Consider the following 18,981-nt stretch of genomic DNA (forward strand, 5'->3'; position numbering starts at 1 on the left):
TTCTCTCATTGAATGTATTTGCATAGTATTAAACGTAACGATGAGATGGCGGTGCACAGCTGATACCACCTCAGAAATACAGGGGTGCAAATTAGATCACTGAGCATGTCAAAAATATCTGTTAGGTTCTTTGAATAATTAAGGTTCCTACATGAGAACCTTTGGAGACAGGGAAACACTCAAGATAGACAGGGTTCTACACAGAACCTTAAAGGGTTTGACTAGAGGGACAACTTGGTTTCCTACAACAGAACCAGATCAGGCATGGAAATCTTAAAGACAAACACTCAAGATTCCTACACAGAACCTTAAAGGGTTCTACCACAGGGACAACTTGGATTTCTAAAATAGAGCTATATCAGTTATGGATATAAAAATACTACAAGCAGGACAATGTCCAAGCTTCCTCCATGAGAACCCTGTCAGACAGGGAAACACTAGAGTAGGGTTCTACACAGAACCTTAAAGGGTTCTATGAGACAGACAACTTGGTTTCCTACAATAGAACCATATAAGATATGGAAACGCTCCAGAGAACCTATAAGGATACTACAAAAAGGACAGCATCTAAGCTTCCTACACAAGAACCCTTAAAGACAGAAACACTTGAGTAGGGTTCTACACAGAACCTTAAAGGGTTCGATAAGACGGACAACTTAGTTTTAAACAATAGAGCCCTGTCAGAAATGGAAACACTCCGGAGAACCTTTAAGGATACTACAAGAAGGACAATGTCTAAGCTTCACGAGAACGCTTGTAGACAAGGAAACACTCGAGTAGGGTTCTACACAGAACCTTAAAGGGCTCTACTACAAGAGGAAGATCATCAAAGCTTCCTATCAAAGGACAAAGAGACTCTCTGGTGTAGCATTTTTCACAGACCCTTTAAAGGTTCTACCAACAAAATAACACAATACAATATTAATAACATACAATTTATCACCCTTTTTTCCCACAGTCACATTGACGTATTAAATTTCTCAAACCCTGGACATCACTGACTCGATGTTAGCATCTTCCATTTCGTTTTTTTCCATGTCTGTTTATTTTTGTAGACGTTAAACTATTATCTTTAAACATACAAACAAAAAAAAAACACACGACCGATTTGCTTGACCAACTCCGATATCGTCGGTCAAAAATATCGCAAAAGAAAATATCGCGATATGACATTTCGGTCCCATCACCACACCCTTACGGAGAAAAATAAAACCACACACACAAGGTGCAAACATTTTTGAAAGTTTGTATAAGAGGTGTGCACGTGTGTATAAAAGGAGTATAAGCGTGTATAAGCAACAGGGGGATGTTTAATAAACGCTCTATAACGTCTTTATGAAGCGTTTAATCCGTCGCTTGTGTTTTTGATCCCCTTTTTAGCAAACATGATTACTTCCTTTTTCGTTCATATTCCAACATCTCATGAAGTAAAAAAGATAAACTGTTAGGATTTTCATGTGTTACGCTGACATTTAATAAAAGTTTTAAGCTGTTAAACCAACCAGCTAACTAGCAGCGTTAATCCCTGAGGCTAACCTTGTTAAACAACAGGAAGAGGTTAGCAACACTCTAACCTTCCATAACGCTGTTTCGTTTGAAGCTTGACTGCTAAAGGAAAACTGTTTTGTCTTGAATCAAAATAATAAATCATTACAAAAAATAAAATTATATGAAATTTTTACAATTTCTTTTTTTTTTTACCAAACAGACAACTAGCTGGTTAGCATGCTAGCTTCGGTTAAGACACTACAGCGATTTTGACATGTCAAGCTAAATAAATCTACAAAGACAAACCATTACATCAACAATCTCAATTTAGTTAAATAATAATAATAATAATAATAATATATAGCTTTAGTCTTTTTAACTCACCCAAATAAATGTCTCCAAACGAGCCCGAGCCGATTTTCCTCCCGAGCCTGTATCTGTTCCCGACTCTCAATTCCATCGTAAAAAAATATCTAAATTACAAAGCTAGCAAAAAAAATAGCTAGCTCTCCCAAAAAATAAATGATTTAATTATATGAATAAAAAATATAAAATGTATATATAGAAATAATAATTATAACAATAATAATAACAACAATAATAATAATAATACGCGAAGTCTATATTCTCTGTCTCTCTCTTCCGTGCTCGAGTCACTCTCTGGGCTTCACAGCTGTGCTAAGCTACAGCTAAAGCTAACGCTAAAGCTAATTCCCCTTCAATAATTATCCCAGTTTTTTCACCGTTTGTTTTCTAACATTCCGAGCGTCGCACCGTCACAATATCGGGCTCGACATGAAGACTAAAGTGTCGAGTTTATGCTCCGGGTGTTTTCTGTTTAAAAGCGAAGCGTTTAAAAAAGGATGAAGACGGATTTTCTTTATATTTGCTACGGGAGAGCCATAGACATGTACACTGGAGCCTTCTTAGCCCTCTTCCCGTCTCTCTGTACCGTTTTACAAGCCCGTGTACGTCTGACGGCGTTAAAGCGTACGCCGTTTGCGTGACGACGTCACTTCCTGTAGCAACAGCGAGGCAGGGTGAATGTGATTGGTTGGTTGGGAAATAAAGGGGGGAATTTTTTTTGGAAAAAAAAGGGGGGCGGGGCGCTCTAGGAAGCTTTACACAACAACGACAACAACAAAGGGGCTCGGCTGCTAAAGCTTCTTTTGTTCGCTTCAGATAGTCCTGTCATGAACATTTTCCCACTTTTGAACCATCAACCACGATGAAATATTAGTTAATAAAGTTTTACCGAAGTAGACTGTGGCCTTTGAAGCACATAAAGAATCAAAAAACAAAGGTTGTCATAAATATCAGCACAAGCACGACCTGAGGTGTTTTATTCCTCTTATACAACAGCAGCTTGCTGAAACTTAGCGATTTCTTAACGATACATTATACTTTTTAATCCATTTTTAGTTACGGTTAATGTTCACAAACTAAGCTAAGGTCTGGTTATTGTGTGTGTTTCAGCAGATAAACAGTAGTCACTTCATCTGTCTTTGTTGTTTTTGTCCCTTCTCTTAATGTCCTGTCATGACAATTCCTACTTTTCAAACCACAACTAGGTTGTAATATTGGATAAATGAATAACAAAAACTAAAAACAACATAGGGCAAATATATATATATATATATATATATATATATATATATATATATATATATATATATATATATATATATATATATATATATATATATATATATAGCATATCTGCTGTTATAGACGATTAATCAACACCTTCTGACCAATCAGGTTTGAGAATTCAACAATGCTGTGGCATAATAGATGATTGATGATTGATCATTGATCATGGATCATTGAACCAACTACAGATCTATCTATCCTACAAAATAAGCCAAAATTGGACTGTAAGCCATTTTGCGGCCATCCCAACTGACTGGCTTTGTTGTATAGAAGCTTTAAACTGCTCAAATTACCACGGACAAGGGCTCACGGTGTGTTTGCTAGGGTGTGCCTTATGCAAAACTATGGTGTTGTACCCAGTTCATACTGGTTTAACCAGTCAGAAAGGTAGCACGTCCCTGTATCAGTGGGGAAGCAGCTTCTGAAATGATAACCGGGTCAGTAATGTGCTCACTTTCCACACGCAGCTGTTCTGAGAATGGTGCAGAACTAAAAAAAACTTTTCAGTCTAGCAGGATATGTTGCATATTCAAAACACATTAAAGACAATATGTACACAGATTTGTATGAAATAGAAACACACGCATGACCTGGAATATTTATAGTCTGTAGCTAGCTCAGCTAGGAGCTATGAAACTCTGAATCTAGATAAATACAGCCACACCCGGCAAATCCATGTGCACACATACACACAACACCTGAACACAAAATGCCAGACAGGCAGGTAAAGAGACGTTGCTTTGTCATGACGGGGTTGAATGCAGAGTTTTGTGTGTTCTTCCCGCATTCTTCTGGGTTCTCTGGTGTCCTCCCATTTCCAAAACACATCACAGTACACGAAATGCGACTCTAAAAAGCTCCTAGATGAGAATGTGTGTGTGAGTGTGATGCCCTGCGATGGACTGTCTTCCCATCCATGGTATATTTCCACCTCACACTCTCGTATTCCTGGGACAGACTCCGGATCCAGTGTGATCAAGCACTTAATGAAGGTTAATGAATGAATGAAGATAAAGGCAACATAATCTATCTCTGGTTTCTCTGAAAGACCAAACAGAGCTTTGACCAAGGTTAAAATCAGGAACAGTTTTTCACTAAACATACAACTGTATTTCTGTCACTGTTTCTTCCTGTCAACTATTCTGGAAATTTGATTTATCAAAAATTAAATCAAAAATTACCAAAAGTTTTGGGACATTTGCCTTTACATGCACATGAATGTAATATGGAGTTGTCCTGCCCAAAGTTGGGAGCATGAAATTGTCCAAAATGTCTTGGTACGCTGAAGCATTAAGAGTTGGAACTAAGGAGCCGAGACCAACCCCTGATCCATCTCATGACACAGTAAAGTCTATGGTTAGGTGGCACATCCAATTATCCATTTTAAATTATTCTGAAATACTGATTACCACTTTTAAATAAAATATGCCTCTATTAGACAGATATAAGCTGACAGAGGCCCATTGGGACAGGACTCATGCTGCCCCAGTAGCATGAAGGAACAGTGCTGTGTTTCTGAAAAGCTTCACAAAGTTAAATTTATCTGGGAAAGAATCAGTGGAGTGATTTTCGCTCTAGCTTCAACAATAACAATGATCTTGGTGATGCAATGCTTTTGGGAATCCCAACCCAAGACAGTTAATGACACGGTTGTGGGAGTAGTGTAAAAAGGAAGTGTCTATGTCTAATATAAGATAAAAATAAATCAAAAATAGGGATTATGGAGTAATTAACGCCTGTATAATATGTGAATTAGAAATTCTTGCGCACCATGTTGACCTTTTTATTACTTGCAAAAAGACTGAAAACAAGAAAGGAAAGATCTGTATCCTTATTCCAGTTCTTTTTGGGGGGTGATGGGATGTGGTCATGTGGTTTTTGAGGATATAAGGCTGGGTTAGAGGAACAGAGGTACGTCTAAACGTAGACTGTACTCTGGATGTCTGTGTGTATTCAAGTGTCTATTAAATATTAAATATTCACTAGATCCTAGGCTGAAGCAGAAGTCAAGTGTAAAAGCATCTCAGGGTGATTTTGGGTTTCGAGGTTTATTGCTGTTTGGCTGGTTTATTAATGATTGATTACACTGGGCTTACATTAAATAAAGGTCTGTTATGCTGTCTAGTAAGTGTGTTTTGTATATATATATATATATATATATATATATATATATATATATATATATAAAACTCACTTGTCTGACCTTTTCTTTTCTTTTTTCTGATGTTCCTATTGTCTCGTCTTACACTTTATTAATCGCCAACCAAGGTTATCATGTGATAACAATGAATCTTGACTCTCAAATGGAAAACTTGGCCTTTGCTCATCGCTCCAGGGAGGAATTACACTGTGTCAGCGATGACGTGCTGAAATGACTCATGTCACAAGCAGATTATTCCCACACATGAAAACTCTGCATGATAATCGAGTCATCGGTCCAGACCTCAAACGGGGAAGAGCGGTGATAACGGTAATCGTCTCTATTTCCCCATGACAGAGACAAGGGCAACATGGCTGCTGTGTTCGCAGGTCAGACCCGTCAATGACAAAACTCCGGGTCACCGGGTTTGTTGATGTGGGTTTGAAGTGAAGCTTCCAGTCTGATTTAGAATCAGATTAACTACATTACCTACTAAAAAAAAAATTCTTTAAAGGATTCTTAGCCTTCTAAAAGAGCTCAGTGCGCTGGACACCACACAAGACCTTATAAATACACTACGCAATTTCCTGAAATCTGTAAAACAGATGCGATATAAAAGTGCTATATATCAAAAGTATTGGCACTCCTGTCTCAGCACTGTGCTGTTATCTGTAGGTTGGGTACAAAGGTTTGCATCCACCACCTTTTTCAAAGTTTAAAGTGAAGTGTGGGTGTTTCTTACAGAGACAACAATCTGAACCACAAAGCCAAAGAAACAAACAAGGGTTCAAAATAACTGAGAGAATTTGAAAAGGACCACAACTCTCTCCCTCTCTCTCTCTAAATCAAATCTGTATTTGTACTCTCTCTCTCTCTCTCTCTCTCTCTCTCTCTCTCTCTAAATCGAATCTGTATTTGTACTCTCTCTCTCTCTCTCTCTCTCTCTAAATCGAATCTGTATTTGTATTCTCTCTCTCTCTCTCTCTCAATCGAATCTGTATTTTTACTCTCTCTCTCTCTCTCTCTCTAAATGTAATCTGTATTTCTACTCTCTCTCTCTCTCTAAATGGAATCTCTATTTCTACTCTCTCTCTCTCTCTAAATGGAATCTGTATTTCTACTCTCTCTCTCTCTCTCTCTAAATGGAATCTGTATTTCTACTCTCTCTCTCTCCCTAAATGGAATCTCTATTTCTACTCTCTCTCTCTTTCTCTCTCTCTCTCTAAATGGAATCTCTATTTCTACTCTCTCTCTCTCTCTCTCTCTCTCTCTCTCTCTAAATGGAATCTGTATTTCTACTCTCTCCTCTCTCATGAAATGCCTCCTTTAAATGTGACTGTAAATGAATTTTTCCTTTAGACATCATTTCATTCAGCAAAGTGCACAATTTCTAAGCTTTCTGTTTTCATTAATCGTCTCCCTTTGAATGTGTCATTCCAGGAAGTTACAGATTTTATTGAGATCAGCACAATAGGAGGTGTTTACTCGGGAATACTGAGAGAGTTTCAGCCATCTTCCTTCCTGCCTCGGTTGACAGTTGTTCTGCGCATGCGCGACATTGCTGCCAACAACACTGTATAACGTTATATTATTAGTAGTATTATAACAACAGTATTATAAATACCTGCCGTGTGAATAAACTGCTAATAATAATAATACTGCGCATATACTACTAATATAATACTACTAATAATATTATGTTATAATGTGTTGTTGGCAGCAATTTCGCGCATGCGCAGAACAAATCGTGTTTCCGATACGGATCGAGGAGTGACAGGACCGCCCACGATCACGCGGATAGTGCAAGCTTCGAATTCCGCTTCGTGATTGGTCAGCGAACAAGCCAATAGCCGACGAGGCTGAGATAAGAGTCACGTGGCTGGGTTGCGCTCGGTGTTGAGTCACGTGGACGGCAATGCGCTGGTGTGTGTGCACGAGCTCGGAGCTCTGAAACCGGAATAAGGCGTTAAATGTTGTGGGGAAAGTATTTAAAAGCACGCGCGCACACACACACACACACACACACAAAAGTATTAACGAATGAGTGTATTAAAATTATTGAAGTTCCACGAAACACACGCACACAATTAAAATAGTAAATAGTGCACAATTTAGATAGTAAATGTAGGACAACACACACTAAATTATTACATAACTGTAATTGTTAAACGTTATATCTCGTCCAAAAATCTAAAAGAAGATGTTCAGTGACACCTAGTGGCCAATTATGGCAATTGCAATCTTACGCAACACAGACAACATGATCAAATCTCAACTAAATTAAACAATTAAATTCTACTTTTATGTGTCAACTCTTTAAAAGTAAATTAAAAAAAGAAAAAAAAATCGTACTACTTTTTTCCCCTGTCCCTGCTATTACCAAAAATCATTCTTTTAAAGATTTATAAAAGATATTTTCCTTTTATACTTTCATGCAACTTCATTTACTTAACCAGTTGGTTATTATGGCAACGATCAGTCACGCCATGCAACGTACAGAAAGTCTCGCGGTATTTCACCTTGCGAAATTGTTTATGGAATATTACTGAAAGAAAAAAAAACAAAAACAAACACAATTTGTCAAGGGAGTGATGGATAATGGTGATAATAATAACATTAGGGGATATGGTATAACAAGTAGAAAAAAAAAAAAACAGTTTTATTTTTTTTAGTTTCCTACCGGAACGCTTTGCGATCATCAGTGTTGTCGCACGGACCCATTTCCCCGGCAACGCACCGCCGAGAGCGCAGTACCGTGCCTGAGCTGTAAGTCTTCTTTTATTTTCGTTTCACAAGTGTGTGCTTTAATGTATAATGATTAAAACAATCCGGACTCATCGTGTAATTCGGTTTAGAGGATCAATGTCAGGAAAAATGTATTAAATTCGTCACGATTGTGATTTAAATCAGATGACATGTGACAGTACTGAGCATTGTTTACTGTCCGTGTGTTTATGGCTCGTGCCTTATAGACACTGATGATGTATTTAATACTAGTTCACCATTTAAACAAAGTCGTGTGTGTGTGTGTGTGTGATCTCTCTGATTGCTGGAGGCGATGGAGAAGCTGAAGGGCTTTGAGTTCTGGAGGAAGACTCTTCGTGCCGCACGCTTCGTCCTCGCGCCCATGGTGGACCAGAGCGAGCTCGCGTGGAGGCTGCTGAGCCGCAGGCACGGGGCGGAGCTGTGCTACACGCCGATGCTGCACGCGCAGGTCTTCGTACGCGACGCCAACTACCGGCGAGAAAACCTCTACCACGAAGTGAGCCCCGAGGACCGGCCTCTCATCACCCAGGTGAGCTCTGACACGCACCTGTCTCACCTTTTCCGCTGAGGGATGCAGACCTGTGCAGTGCTGCAGGCTTCGTTCCTGTTTCCTAACAGAAAGGCGGTGGTGGTAACTTTAACTCACACCCCAGTGACGTCATGAAGTACCAAGAAGGACCTGAAGGTAGCTGAGGTGTGTTATTAATTGAATAGTACTGAGGGCATGAAGCCACACGTACAGTGGAATCCTTTTCTTTGCATACCCTAGCTGAGGAAGTTGGGGTCAGAGCACAGGGGCAGACTTAGCCGCTTAGGGCCCCGGGGAATTAGGGGGCCCCGACCAATACCAAGAAGCCTATATAAATCATATAGTACTTATTATTACTTTTCTATCATATATTGTATGATCTGTCTATAACCATTAAGATTTTAACGTTATTATTACATCTTTTCAAATGCGGGGCCCCCCCCATGATTCATGAATAGTGAAACGTTACTGTCGTACTGCACATGTGCGAGATTCCCATACCTGGAATCGCTTAGGGCCCCCAAATCACTAAGTCTGCCCCTGGCTATGATACATCCCCACTGGAGCAGAAAGGGTTAAGGGCCTTGCTCAGTTGCCCAGCAGTGTTGCTTGGTGGTGCTGGAGCTTGAACCCCGATCCTCTGATCAACAACCCAGAGCCTTAACCACTTGAGCCATTAACTGTGAGGTTTACTGTGACGCTGTCTGACTTGAAATATCGTAAGAATGTTGTTAACTTTACCATTAGCTCCAGCTCCAGCTCTACCCTCTTGATAATTGTTTCTGAAGTTTTTCAAAAAGAAAAGAAAAAGTCTGTTACAGAAACTTGACCAAGACTTTTTTTGGGATTCTGTATAGTGTAACAGGTTAACAGTTGGATTTCTATTTCCACCACAACATTTGTCTTTTGTCTCCGCAGTTCTGTGCGAACGACCCAGAGGTGTTTGTCCAGGCAGCACTTTTAGCTCAGGACTACTGCGATGCCATTGACCTGAATTTAGGATGCCCTCAGATGATCGCTAAACGAGGTATTGCTACTTATTATAATGTTACTGAATTGTTATCTTTTTACAAAATAATCGAGTGGATGCTAAGCTGATATATGACTGATATGTACCATGATTGGATCTAAATCCACTTCAGGCTGTGAAACCTGTTACTGAAAGGCAAGTCTGATTGTCTTAAAGCAACAGTTCAGCCAAAAATGTCAAGTACATAAAGTTCCCGTTATTCCAAATGCGGTTATTTAGCCATGGCATGCTTGTTGTATGAAGTTTAGGTTTGAATTTGAGCTATGAAGATAATGAGCTAATAGAGGAAGTAAAGCGGATTGCCACCGGTTTAGCATCATGCAAACTGCACACCCTGTAATATTGCACATAATGAGTATCTCATACTGTACAGTGTCTTGCTCTATAAAGTATCTCACTGTAGAGTGTCTTGCTCTGTAAAGTATCTCACTGTACAGTGTCTTGCTCTGTAAAGTATCTCACTGTAAAGTATCTCACTGTACAGTATCTTGCTCTGTAAAGTATCTCACTGTAGAGTGTCTTGCTCTATAAAGTATCTCACTGTAGAGTGTCTTGCACTGTAAAGTATCTCACACTATAAAGCATCTCACTGTACAGTATCTTGCTCTGTAAAGTATTTCACTTTACAGTATTTTGGTCTGTAAAGTATCTCGCTATACAGTATCTTGCTCTGTAAAGTATCTCACTGTAGAGTGTCTTGCTCTGTAAAGTATCTCACACTATAAAGCATCTCACTGTACAGTATCTTGCTCTGTAAAGTATTTCACTGTACAGTATCTTGCTCTGTAAAGTATCTCACTGTACAGTATCTTGCTCTGTAAAGTATCTCACTGTAGAGTGTCTTGCTCTGTAAAGTATCTCACACTATAAAGCATCTCACTGTACAGTATCTTGCTCTGTAAAGTATCTCACTGTAGAGTGTCTTGCTCTATAAAGTATCTCACTGTAGAGTGTCTTGCACTGTAAAGTATCTCACACTATAAAGCATCTCACTGTACAGTATCTTGCTCTGTAAAGTATTTCACTTTACAGTATTTTGGTCTGTAAAGTATCTCGCTATACAGTATCTTGCTCTGTAAAGTATCTCACTGTAGAGTGTCTTGCTCTGTAAAGTATCTCACACTATAAAGCATCTCACTGTACAGTATCTTGCTCTGTAAAGTATTTCACTGTACAGTATCTTGCTCTGTAAAGTATCTCACTGTACAGTATCTTGCTCTGTAAAGTATCTCACTGTACAGTATCTTGCTCTGTAAAGTATCTCACTGTAGAGTGTCTTGCTCTGTAAAGTATCTCACACTATAAAGCATCTCACTGTACAGTATCTTGCTCTGTAAAGTATTTCACTGTACAGTATCTTGCTCTGTAAAGTATTTCACTGTACAGTATCTTGCTCTGTAAAGTATCTCACTGTACAGTATCTTGCTCTGTAAAGTATCTCACTGTAGAGTGTCTTGCTCTGTAAAGTATCTCACACTATAAAGCATCTCACTGTACAGTATCTTGCTCTGTAAAGTATTTCACTTTACAGTATTTTGGTCTGTAAAGCATCTCACTATACAGTATCTTGCTCTGTAAAAAAAATGTCTCATACATTAGGGTATCTTGGTCTGTAAAGTATTTCTCACTGTTCAGTATCTCACACTGTAAAGCATCTCACTTTACAGTATCTTGCTCTCTAAAGTGTCTCACTATACAGTATCTTGCTCTGTAACGTATGTCACACTGTACAGTATCTTGTTCTTTAAAAAATATCTTATACATTACGGTATCTTGCTCTGTAAAGTATTTCTCACTGTAAAGAATCTTGCTTTGTAAAGTATCTCACTGTTCAGTATCTTGCTCTGTAAAGTATCTCACGTTACAGACAGCAAGATACTTTATAGAGCAAGATAATGTAAAGTATCTTACATTGTGTAGTGTTCAGCTTGGTAAAGTATCTTGCTTTGTAACAATGTTGTTTTTTTTCCTATGAAAGGCCACTACGGTGTTTTTCTGCAGGATGAATGGGACCTGCTGGAGAGAATGAGTACGTCTCCCATCACTTATACACCACAGCAGTGTTTATTAAAAAATAAAATAAAAACTTTGAATGGGAACTGATTCATAATTTTTTTTACAGTTAAATTAGCCAATGAGAAGCTCTCCGTGCCCGTCACATGCAAAATCCGGGTTTTCCCAGAGGTCGAGAAAACAGTGAAGTACGCCAAGATGCTGGAAAAAGCGGGTTGCCAGGTATTAACCCTTGACTACACGACTTTATTATCATTTAAACTGTGTGTCGGTGGAATTTGGTGCAGATTTCAGTCTGGATTTCTGTCGTAGCTGCTCACCGTTCACGGCAGAACCAAAGACCAGAAAGGAGCACTGACCGGAGTGGCGAGTTGGGAGCACATTAAAGCCGTACGGTAAGATTTTTCAGTTCCAGTTTTCTTTCCAACGGTTCCTAAAATGATTTTTGTTCCAGATCATTATGTTTGTGTGTTTTTTCTTTTCAATCAGAGAAGCTGTAAACATCCCGGTTTTTGCTAACGGAAACATTCAGCACCTGAGTGACGTGCAGCGCTGCATGGAGGAGACGGGAGTGCAGGGCATCATGAGTGCAGGTTGTAGATCTGAGAGAAATTGTTATTATATAAAAGAAGGTGGAATATGTTTTCATCATAATTCCATTAAAGCACCATTAAATGAGCAGTTGTGTTTTTGTGCATTGACAGAGGGGAACCTGCACAATCCGGCACTGTTTGAGGGCCGTAACCCACCCGTGTGGGAAATGGTGGAGGAATACCTAGAGGTGGTGAAGACACACATGCCCAGCACCCTATCACACGTCCGAGCTCATCTTTTTAAACTCTGGCATCACACGTACGTCACAACCCAGCAAACATGCAGTATCTCACACTGTAAAGAATCCCAGCGACGCGTATTTCAGTGTAAAGTACAGTATCCTCACGCAGAAAAAAGCAAAATACAGTGTAAAGTACAGTATCTCACTCTGATGTAGTAGAATAGTGTAAGGTACAGTATCTCACTCAGTAAAAAATTAGAATACAGTGTAAAGTACAGTATCTCACTCAGTAAAAAATAGAATACAGTGTAAAGTACAGTATCTCACTCAGTAAAAAATAGAGTACAGTGTAAAGTACAGTATCTCACTCAGTAAAAAATTAGAATACAGTGTAAAGTACAGTATCTCACTCAGTGATATAATAGAATACAGTGTAAAGTACAGTATCTCACTCAGTGATGTAGTAGAATAGTGTAAAGTACAGTATCTCACTCAGTAAAAATAGAATACAGTGTAAAGTATAGTATCTCACTCAGTAAAAAATAGAATACAGTGTAAAGTACAGTATCTCACTCAGTAAAAAATTAGAATACAGTGTAAAGTACAGTATCTCACTCAGTAAAAAATTAGAATACAGTGTAAAGTACAGTATCTCACTCAGTGATATAATAGAATACAGTGTAAAGTACAGTATCTCACTCAGTAAAAAATAGAATACAGTGTAAAGTACAGTATCTCACTCAGTAAAAAATAGAATACAGTGTAAAGTACAGTATCTCACTCAGTAAAAAATTAGAATACAGTGTAAAGTACAGTATCTCACTCAGTAAAAAATAGAATACAGTGTAAAGTACAGTATCTCACTCAGTGATATAATAGAATACAGTGTAAAGTACAGTATCTCACTGTGATATAATAGAATACAGTGTAAAGTACAGTATCTCACTCAGTAAAAAATAGAATACAGTGTAAAGTACAGTATCTCACTCAGTAAAAAATAGAATACAGTGTAAAGTACAGAATCTCACTCAGTAAAAAATTAGAATACAGTGTAAAGTACAGTATCTCACTCAGTAAAAAATTAGAATACAGTGTAAAGTACAGTATCTCACTCAGTAAAAAATAGAATACAGTGTAAAGTACAGTATCTCACTCAGTAAAAAATAGAATACAGTGTAAAGTACAGTATCTCACTCAGTGATATAGTAGAATACAGTGTAAAGTACAGTATCTCACTCAGTGATATAATAGAATACAGTGTAAAGTACAGTATCTCACTCAGTGATATAATAGAATACAGTGTAAAGTACAGTATCAGCCAAGAGTGCAGCTATTCTTCTCACAGTGTAAAGTATCACACATTGTAAAGTATCTCATACATAGCTATCTCCTCCCTCAGGCTACAGATCCATCAGGACCTGAGAGAAGATCTGGCCAAAGCAAAGAACCTGGCAGGAATCGAGGAGGTGAACAGACAGCTGAAGCAGCGCTGCCAGGTACATACCCAGGATCTTTATCTTGGAGAGTAAAATATTTAATATATTCCAGAGTCCAGAGTCTCTTTATTTTGTACAGGAGGAGATGGAGAAGGACGAATCGGCGCGACATCACACCGGTCTGCCTTTTCCTCACTGGATCTGTCAGCCGTACGTCAGACCAGCGTGAGTCACAGGCTTTAATGATTGGTGCCTCGGTGTGAGATTTATATAAATCATCAAAATAGGAATAGATGATGATGATTATTATTATTTCTATTCATTTTTCCTCATTTATGTCTATTTTTATTTGCTCATATATTTATCACTTTCCTTTATTTATTTATTTATTTATTTATTTTTGCAGTTAAGTGTTTCTTCATTAAATAGCATATTATTAATTAATTAATTTTTTTAAAAATTTCTTCGTTTTTCTTTCTTTTTTTTTTTTTTAAAGATTATTAATGTGTTTATTTATAAATTTGTATTTTAATAGTCATTTTAACTAGCTAATTTTAAGTTTATATATTAAATCCAAAGGCAGCACTTAGTGGAATCCCGGGTTCGAACAGGCAGGGGCCTTTCTGTGTGGAGTTTGCATGTTCTCCCCGTACCTGTGTGGGTTTACTCCGGGTACTCCGGTTTCCTCCCACAGTCCAAAAACATGTACATTAGGTTGATTGGTCATTCTAAATTGCCCATAGGAGTGTGTGTGTGTGTGTGTGTGTGGTTGTCTGTCTATATGTATGGCCCTGTGATAGACTGGTGACCTGTCCAGGGTATACCCCTGCCTTTTGCTCAAGGTGTGCTGGGATAGACTCCAGCAGATCCCCGTGACCCTGATTAGGGATAAAGCGGGTATAGACGATGGATGAAAGTAGACTTGTTGACTCTGTGGTCAGTGATGTAAAGCAGAAGATCATTAACGGTGTCTGATGTCAGTAGAGGCATGAATCTCCGTCTCTGGACGTTTGACTCTGACTTTAGCCGCGATTGACGAGACACGTTGTTTGCGCAGGCCGAAGGATCCGAGCGGCGAGAACGGCGTGAAGGCGGCGAGCGGGAAAAGAGCGCTGGAGGACAGCGACAGCTCCAACGACTCGCTCTCCAAGAACAAGCAGAAGAAGAAAGTCAGGAACCCGCAGAAGAACTTCTGCCCCGAGCTCAAGCGTAAGGCAGGATGACCTGGAGCATCTTTTCACTGTGAACTTTTTAAAGCTCAAATGCACTGATGTTGATTTTATTTTTTCCCCATAAACCTTATTACTGATTTATCTGATTGAGAGATTTATTCCTGTCTTCTTTTTTCCCCTCTTCATCTGCAGCAAAGTACATCAAATGTGAGCAATGTGGGAATCCCAAAGTACGTCCTCTTTCATCAGTGCACTTCATATAGTCTTTCTTTCTTTCTTTCTTTCCTTCTTTTTCTTTTTCTTTCTTTTCCTTCCTTCCGTCTTTCTTTCTTTTCCTTCCTTCCATCTTTCTTTTCCTTCCTTCCGTCTTTCTTTCTTTTCCTTCCTTCTTTTGTTTTCTTTCTTTCCTTAACTTCCGTTTTGTTCCTTCCCACCTACCCACCCACCCATCCACCTACCTACCAAAAATTGGCAGTTTAAGGATCAGACAGGATTTGTGGATTTAGATCTGCACTGTTCCCCTCTCTCTCTCTCTCTCTCTCTCTCTCTCCCCCTCTCCCTCCCTCCCTCCCTCCCTCTCTCTCCCTCCCTCTCTCTCTCCTGCAGGGGAATAAGTGTGTCTTTAACCTATGTCGAGGATGCTGTAAGAAAAAGGCCTTTAGGGAAGTGGCAGATTGTCCAGGTGAGTGTACACCTTTAAATGTGCAAAAATAATGAAGCTTTCAATGGTAATAAAGAGCTGAAATAACTTAATCATTTTAAAACAGATTTCTTTGTACCATGTATTAAACAGAAATCACATTTCATGGACTTTTTTCACTCCATCACTCATCCTTTTTTGTCCTTCTCTGCAGGTCACGGCTTGAGGTTCAAGACGAAAGCGCAGAAACAGAAGCTCGCTGTCCAAGCGGAGACGCCGATCTCGTCCTAAACCTCGGTGTTGCTCCAGTTTTTCCGGCTCGGACTTGGCTAACGGTTGGGTTTTATCCTCGGCAGCATGAACTCGTGCTGTAAACCCGACACGACGAGAGCATCTTCCTCATCGACACACATGCATTCAACCTGCTGCTGAAGAGTAAACACCGAGTACTGCTTTAGACAGGAACGGATTCCGGACCGGATTACAGAAATAATCACACACGCCATTAAAACCTGTGTCTTGCAGAGACTACGTTTTGTACATAGGGTTTTCACAGAGCTAAGCTCCGCCCCCAAAATGTTGCTAGGACCATTCTAATGATCAGTGTTGCAGCAACATTGTTTTAGCTAAGCCCCGCCCCCAGAAAGTTGCTATTATATTCTAAAGATCGGTGTTGCAGTAACATAGTTTTAGCTAAGCCCCGCCCCCTAAAAGTTGCTAGTACCATTCTAAGGATCTGTGTTGCTGCAACATTGTTTTACCTAAGTCCCGCCCCTAAAAGTTGTTAGTATCAGTCTATGGATCGGTGTTGCAGCAACATTGTTTTAGCCAAGCCCCGCCCAAAAAAGTTTCTAGTACGTTTTAAGATTTCGGTGTTGCAGTAACAGAGTTTTAGCTAAGACCCGCCCCCTAAAAGTTTCTAGTACGTTTTAAGATTCCGGTGTTGCAGTAGCATAGTTTTAGCTAAGCCCTGCCCCCTAGAAATTGCTAGTTTGTTCTAAGGATCTGTGCTGCTGCAACATTGTTTTAGCTAAGCTCTGCCCCTAAAAGTTGCTAGTACCATTCTAAGGATTGGTGTTGCAGCAACATTGTTTTAGCTAAGCCCTGCCCCTAAAAGTTGCTAAGGATTGGTGGTGCAGCAACATTGTTTCAGCTAAGCCCTGCCCCCTAGAAATTGCTAGTTTGTTCTAAGGATCTGTGTTGCTGCAACGTTGTTTTAGCTAAGCCCCACCCCTAAAAGTTGCTAGTACCATTCTAAGGATTGGTGTTGCAGCAACATTGTTTTAGCCAAGCCCCGCCCAAAAAAGTTTCTAGTACATTTTAAGATTTCGGTGTTGCAGTAACAGTTTTAGCTAAGCCCCGTCCAAAAAAGTTTCTAGTACATTTTAAGATTTCGGTGTTGCAGTAACAGTTTTAGCCAAGCCCCGCCCAAAAAAGTTTCTAGTACATTTTAAGATTTCGGTGTTGCAGTAACAGTTTTAGCCAAGCCCCGCCCAAAAAAGTTTCTAGTACATTTTAAGATTTCGGTGTTGCAGTAACAGTTTTAGCTAAGCCCTGCCCCCTAGAAATTGCTAGTTTGTTCTAAGGATCAGTGTTGTTGCAACATTGTTTTAGCTAAGCCCCGCCCCCTTGAAAATTGCCATTATACTGAAAACCTTGGTGTGGCTTTAATCTTTACACTTTAATCCTCAGATAATAAACAGAACAGACAGAATACAAGGCGAAAATATTCAAACTAATAAATAAAAACGGTTTCCTTTTATAAAATTAATTTATTAAGACTTAGTTTAAGTGTAAGTACAGGAACACACGATTTCGGTCTCTGCTGATGTTCTACAGCCGCACCGCTCACACGGGAGAAAGCTTCGGAAAGGGTGACGTCAGAGCCGACCGAATTAACCAGCAAGTGATCTGAACACTTCTTGGAAATAAATATGGAGCGTTGTATCCCTGAGGTACAAGAACCTGCTGCTTTTCTTTTCTGAGGATCGTTTTGGACATTTCCACTGCTCTGTGTTTTTAACAAGGAAGTTTTTACAGTGAATAAAACTTTTAAAAATTCTTTTAAGCAAACAGTCTGGTCTTCTTCTTCTTCAGGTTTTTCCCTTCAGGGGTCACCACAGCGAATCATCTCTCTCCACCTATCTCTATCTTCAGCATCCTCAACACTTGCTTCATATCCTCGTTTATTACGTCCATATACCTCCCTCTTTGCCTCCTGCCTGGCAGCTCCATGTCCAGCATTCTCACACCAATATAAGCAAACAGTCTGGTCTAATTTGTCTCAATACATGGCATTGTTGCTCATTAGGGTTGGACATGTGGACATTTACTCAGCATGCCAAGCCAGTCACATCACTTCCTGTGTGAACAAACCGTTCAGAAATAATTAAAACCTTAGAAAAGATCTGATATTTCTCATTGATATTTCTACAAGCTCTGAACCTTTGCGATGTACGGAATAAAGCATGGTGGTGTGCTGTTCTAGCACAATAATCACCTGCACTGAGGATTATTCACTGAAGAACGTTATACTTTTTATCCATTTAGTTACTTGTGCTGTATAAACCTTCATTCTTTCACCAAAGTCTCTTCTGTCTCTCATGAACTTAGACAAAAAAAGAGCTTCTGAAAACCACCTTCTCTGTCAAAGATGTTACAAAGCCCTCACAATGGAGACTCCTTCCATAAATAATAGACATCTTGTTAAAGAAAACATCATGTTAGCACCTGTACATTTTCTCCATCTGTTTAAATGCATCCTTATGAAGGAGCTGTTACTGTAGAAACGGTGCATTAATAGAAACCTGTGGTTTGAAGTTACACTACTATCAGGGCTGCTGTTAGAGAAAATTAATCAACATCTGACCGATCTGAGCATCTAGAGGCTAATTGGTTATCGTTTCTATGGTAACAGCTAGAGGGTGGGATATATTAGGCAGCAAGTGAACATTTTGTCCTCAAAGTTGATGTGTTAGAAGCAGGAAAAATGGACAAGCGTTAGGATTTGAGCAAGTTTGACCAAAAGGACCAAATTGTGATGGCTAGACCACTGGATCAGAGCATCTCCAAAACTGCAACTCTTGTGGAGGTGTTCCCGGTCTTCAGTGGTCAGTATCTATCAAAAGTGGTGAACCGGAGACAGGGTCATGGGCGGTCAAGGCTCATTGATGCACTTGGGGAGAGAAGGCTGGCCTGTATGATCCGATCCAACAGACGAGCTACTGTTGCTCAGATTGCTGAAGTTAATTCTGGTTCTGATAGAAAGGTGTCAGAATACACAGTGCATGACGGGTCAGGGCTGTTTTGGCAGCAAAAGGGGGACCAACACCAATATTA

At 39.4% G+C, this 18,981-nt stretch overlaps 2 protein-coding genes across 3 annotated transcripts in view; one reads left to right on the forward strand and one right to left on the reverse strand.

Moving 5' to 3' along the window:
• csnk1da (casein kinase 1, delta a) overlaps positions 1 to 2,452 on the reverse strand; it is a 31,254-nt gene extending 28,802 nt beyond the window's left edge. For both annotated transcript variants that reach the window (XM_058372955.1, XM_058372964.1), the window contains exon 1: positions 1,873 to 2,452. In XM_058372955.1, the coding sequence (XP_058228938.1) occupies positions 1,873 to 1,948 (76 nt within the window). In that variant the 5' untranslated portion in view covers positions 1,949 to 2,452. The remainder of the gene's footprint in view (positions 1 to 1,872) is intronic.
• A 5,490-nt stretch (positions 2,453 to 7,942) lies between these two features.
• On the forward strand, positions 7,943 to 17,715 carry dus1l (dihydrouridine synthase 1-like (S. cerevisiae)). The gene is made up of 14 exons (XM_058414372.1): positions 7,943 to 8,047; positions 8,337 to 8,576; positions 9,495 to 9,603; positions 11,585 to 11,635; positions 11,729 to 11,841; positions 11,932 to 12,014; positions 12,109 to 12,212; positions 12,324 to 12,471; positions 13,794 to 13,890; positions 13,970 to 14,055; positions 14,888 to 15,039; positions 15,195 to 15,232; positions 15,609 to 15,684; positions 15,857 to 17,715. The coding sequence occupies exons 2-14, from the start codon at positions 8,340 to 8,342 to the stop codon at positions 15,931 to 15,933; spliced, it is 1,371 nt and encodes a 456-aa protein (XP_058270355.1). The 5' UTR covers positions 7,943 to 8,047; positions 8,337 to 8,339; the 3' UTR covers positions 15,934 to 17,715.
• Positions 17,716 to 18,981: the final 1,266 nt, after the last annotated feature.

The sequence above is a fragment of the Hemibagrus wyckioides genome, linkage group LG02, assembly GCF_019097595.1.
Source record: "Hemibagrus wyckioides isolate EC202008001 linkage group LG02, SWU_Hwy_1.0, whole genome shotgun sequence".
Lineage (NCBI taxonomy): Eukaryota > Metazoa > Chordata > Actinopteri > Siluriformes > Bagridae > Hemibagrus > Hemibagrus wyckioides.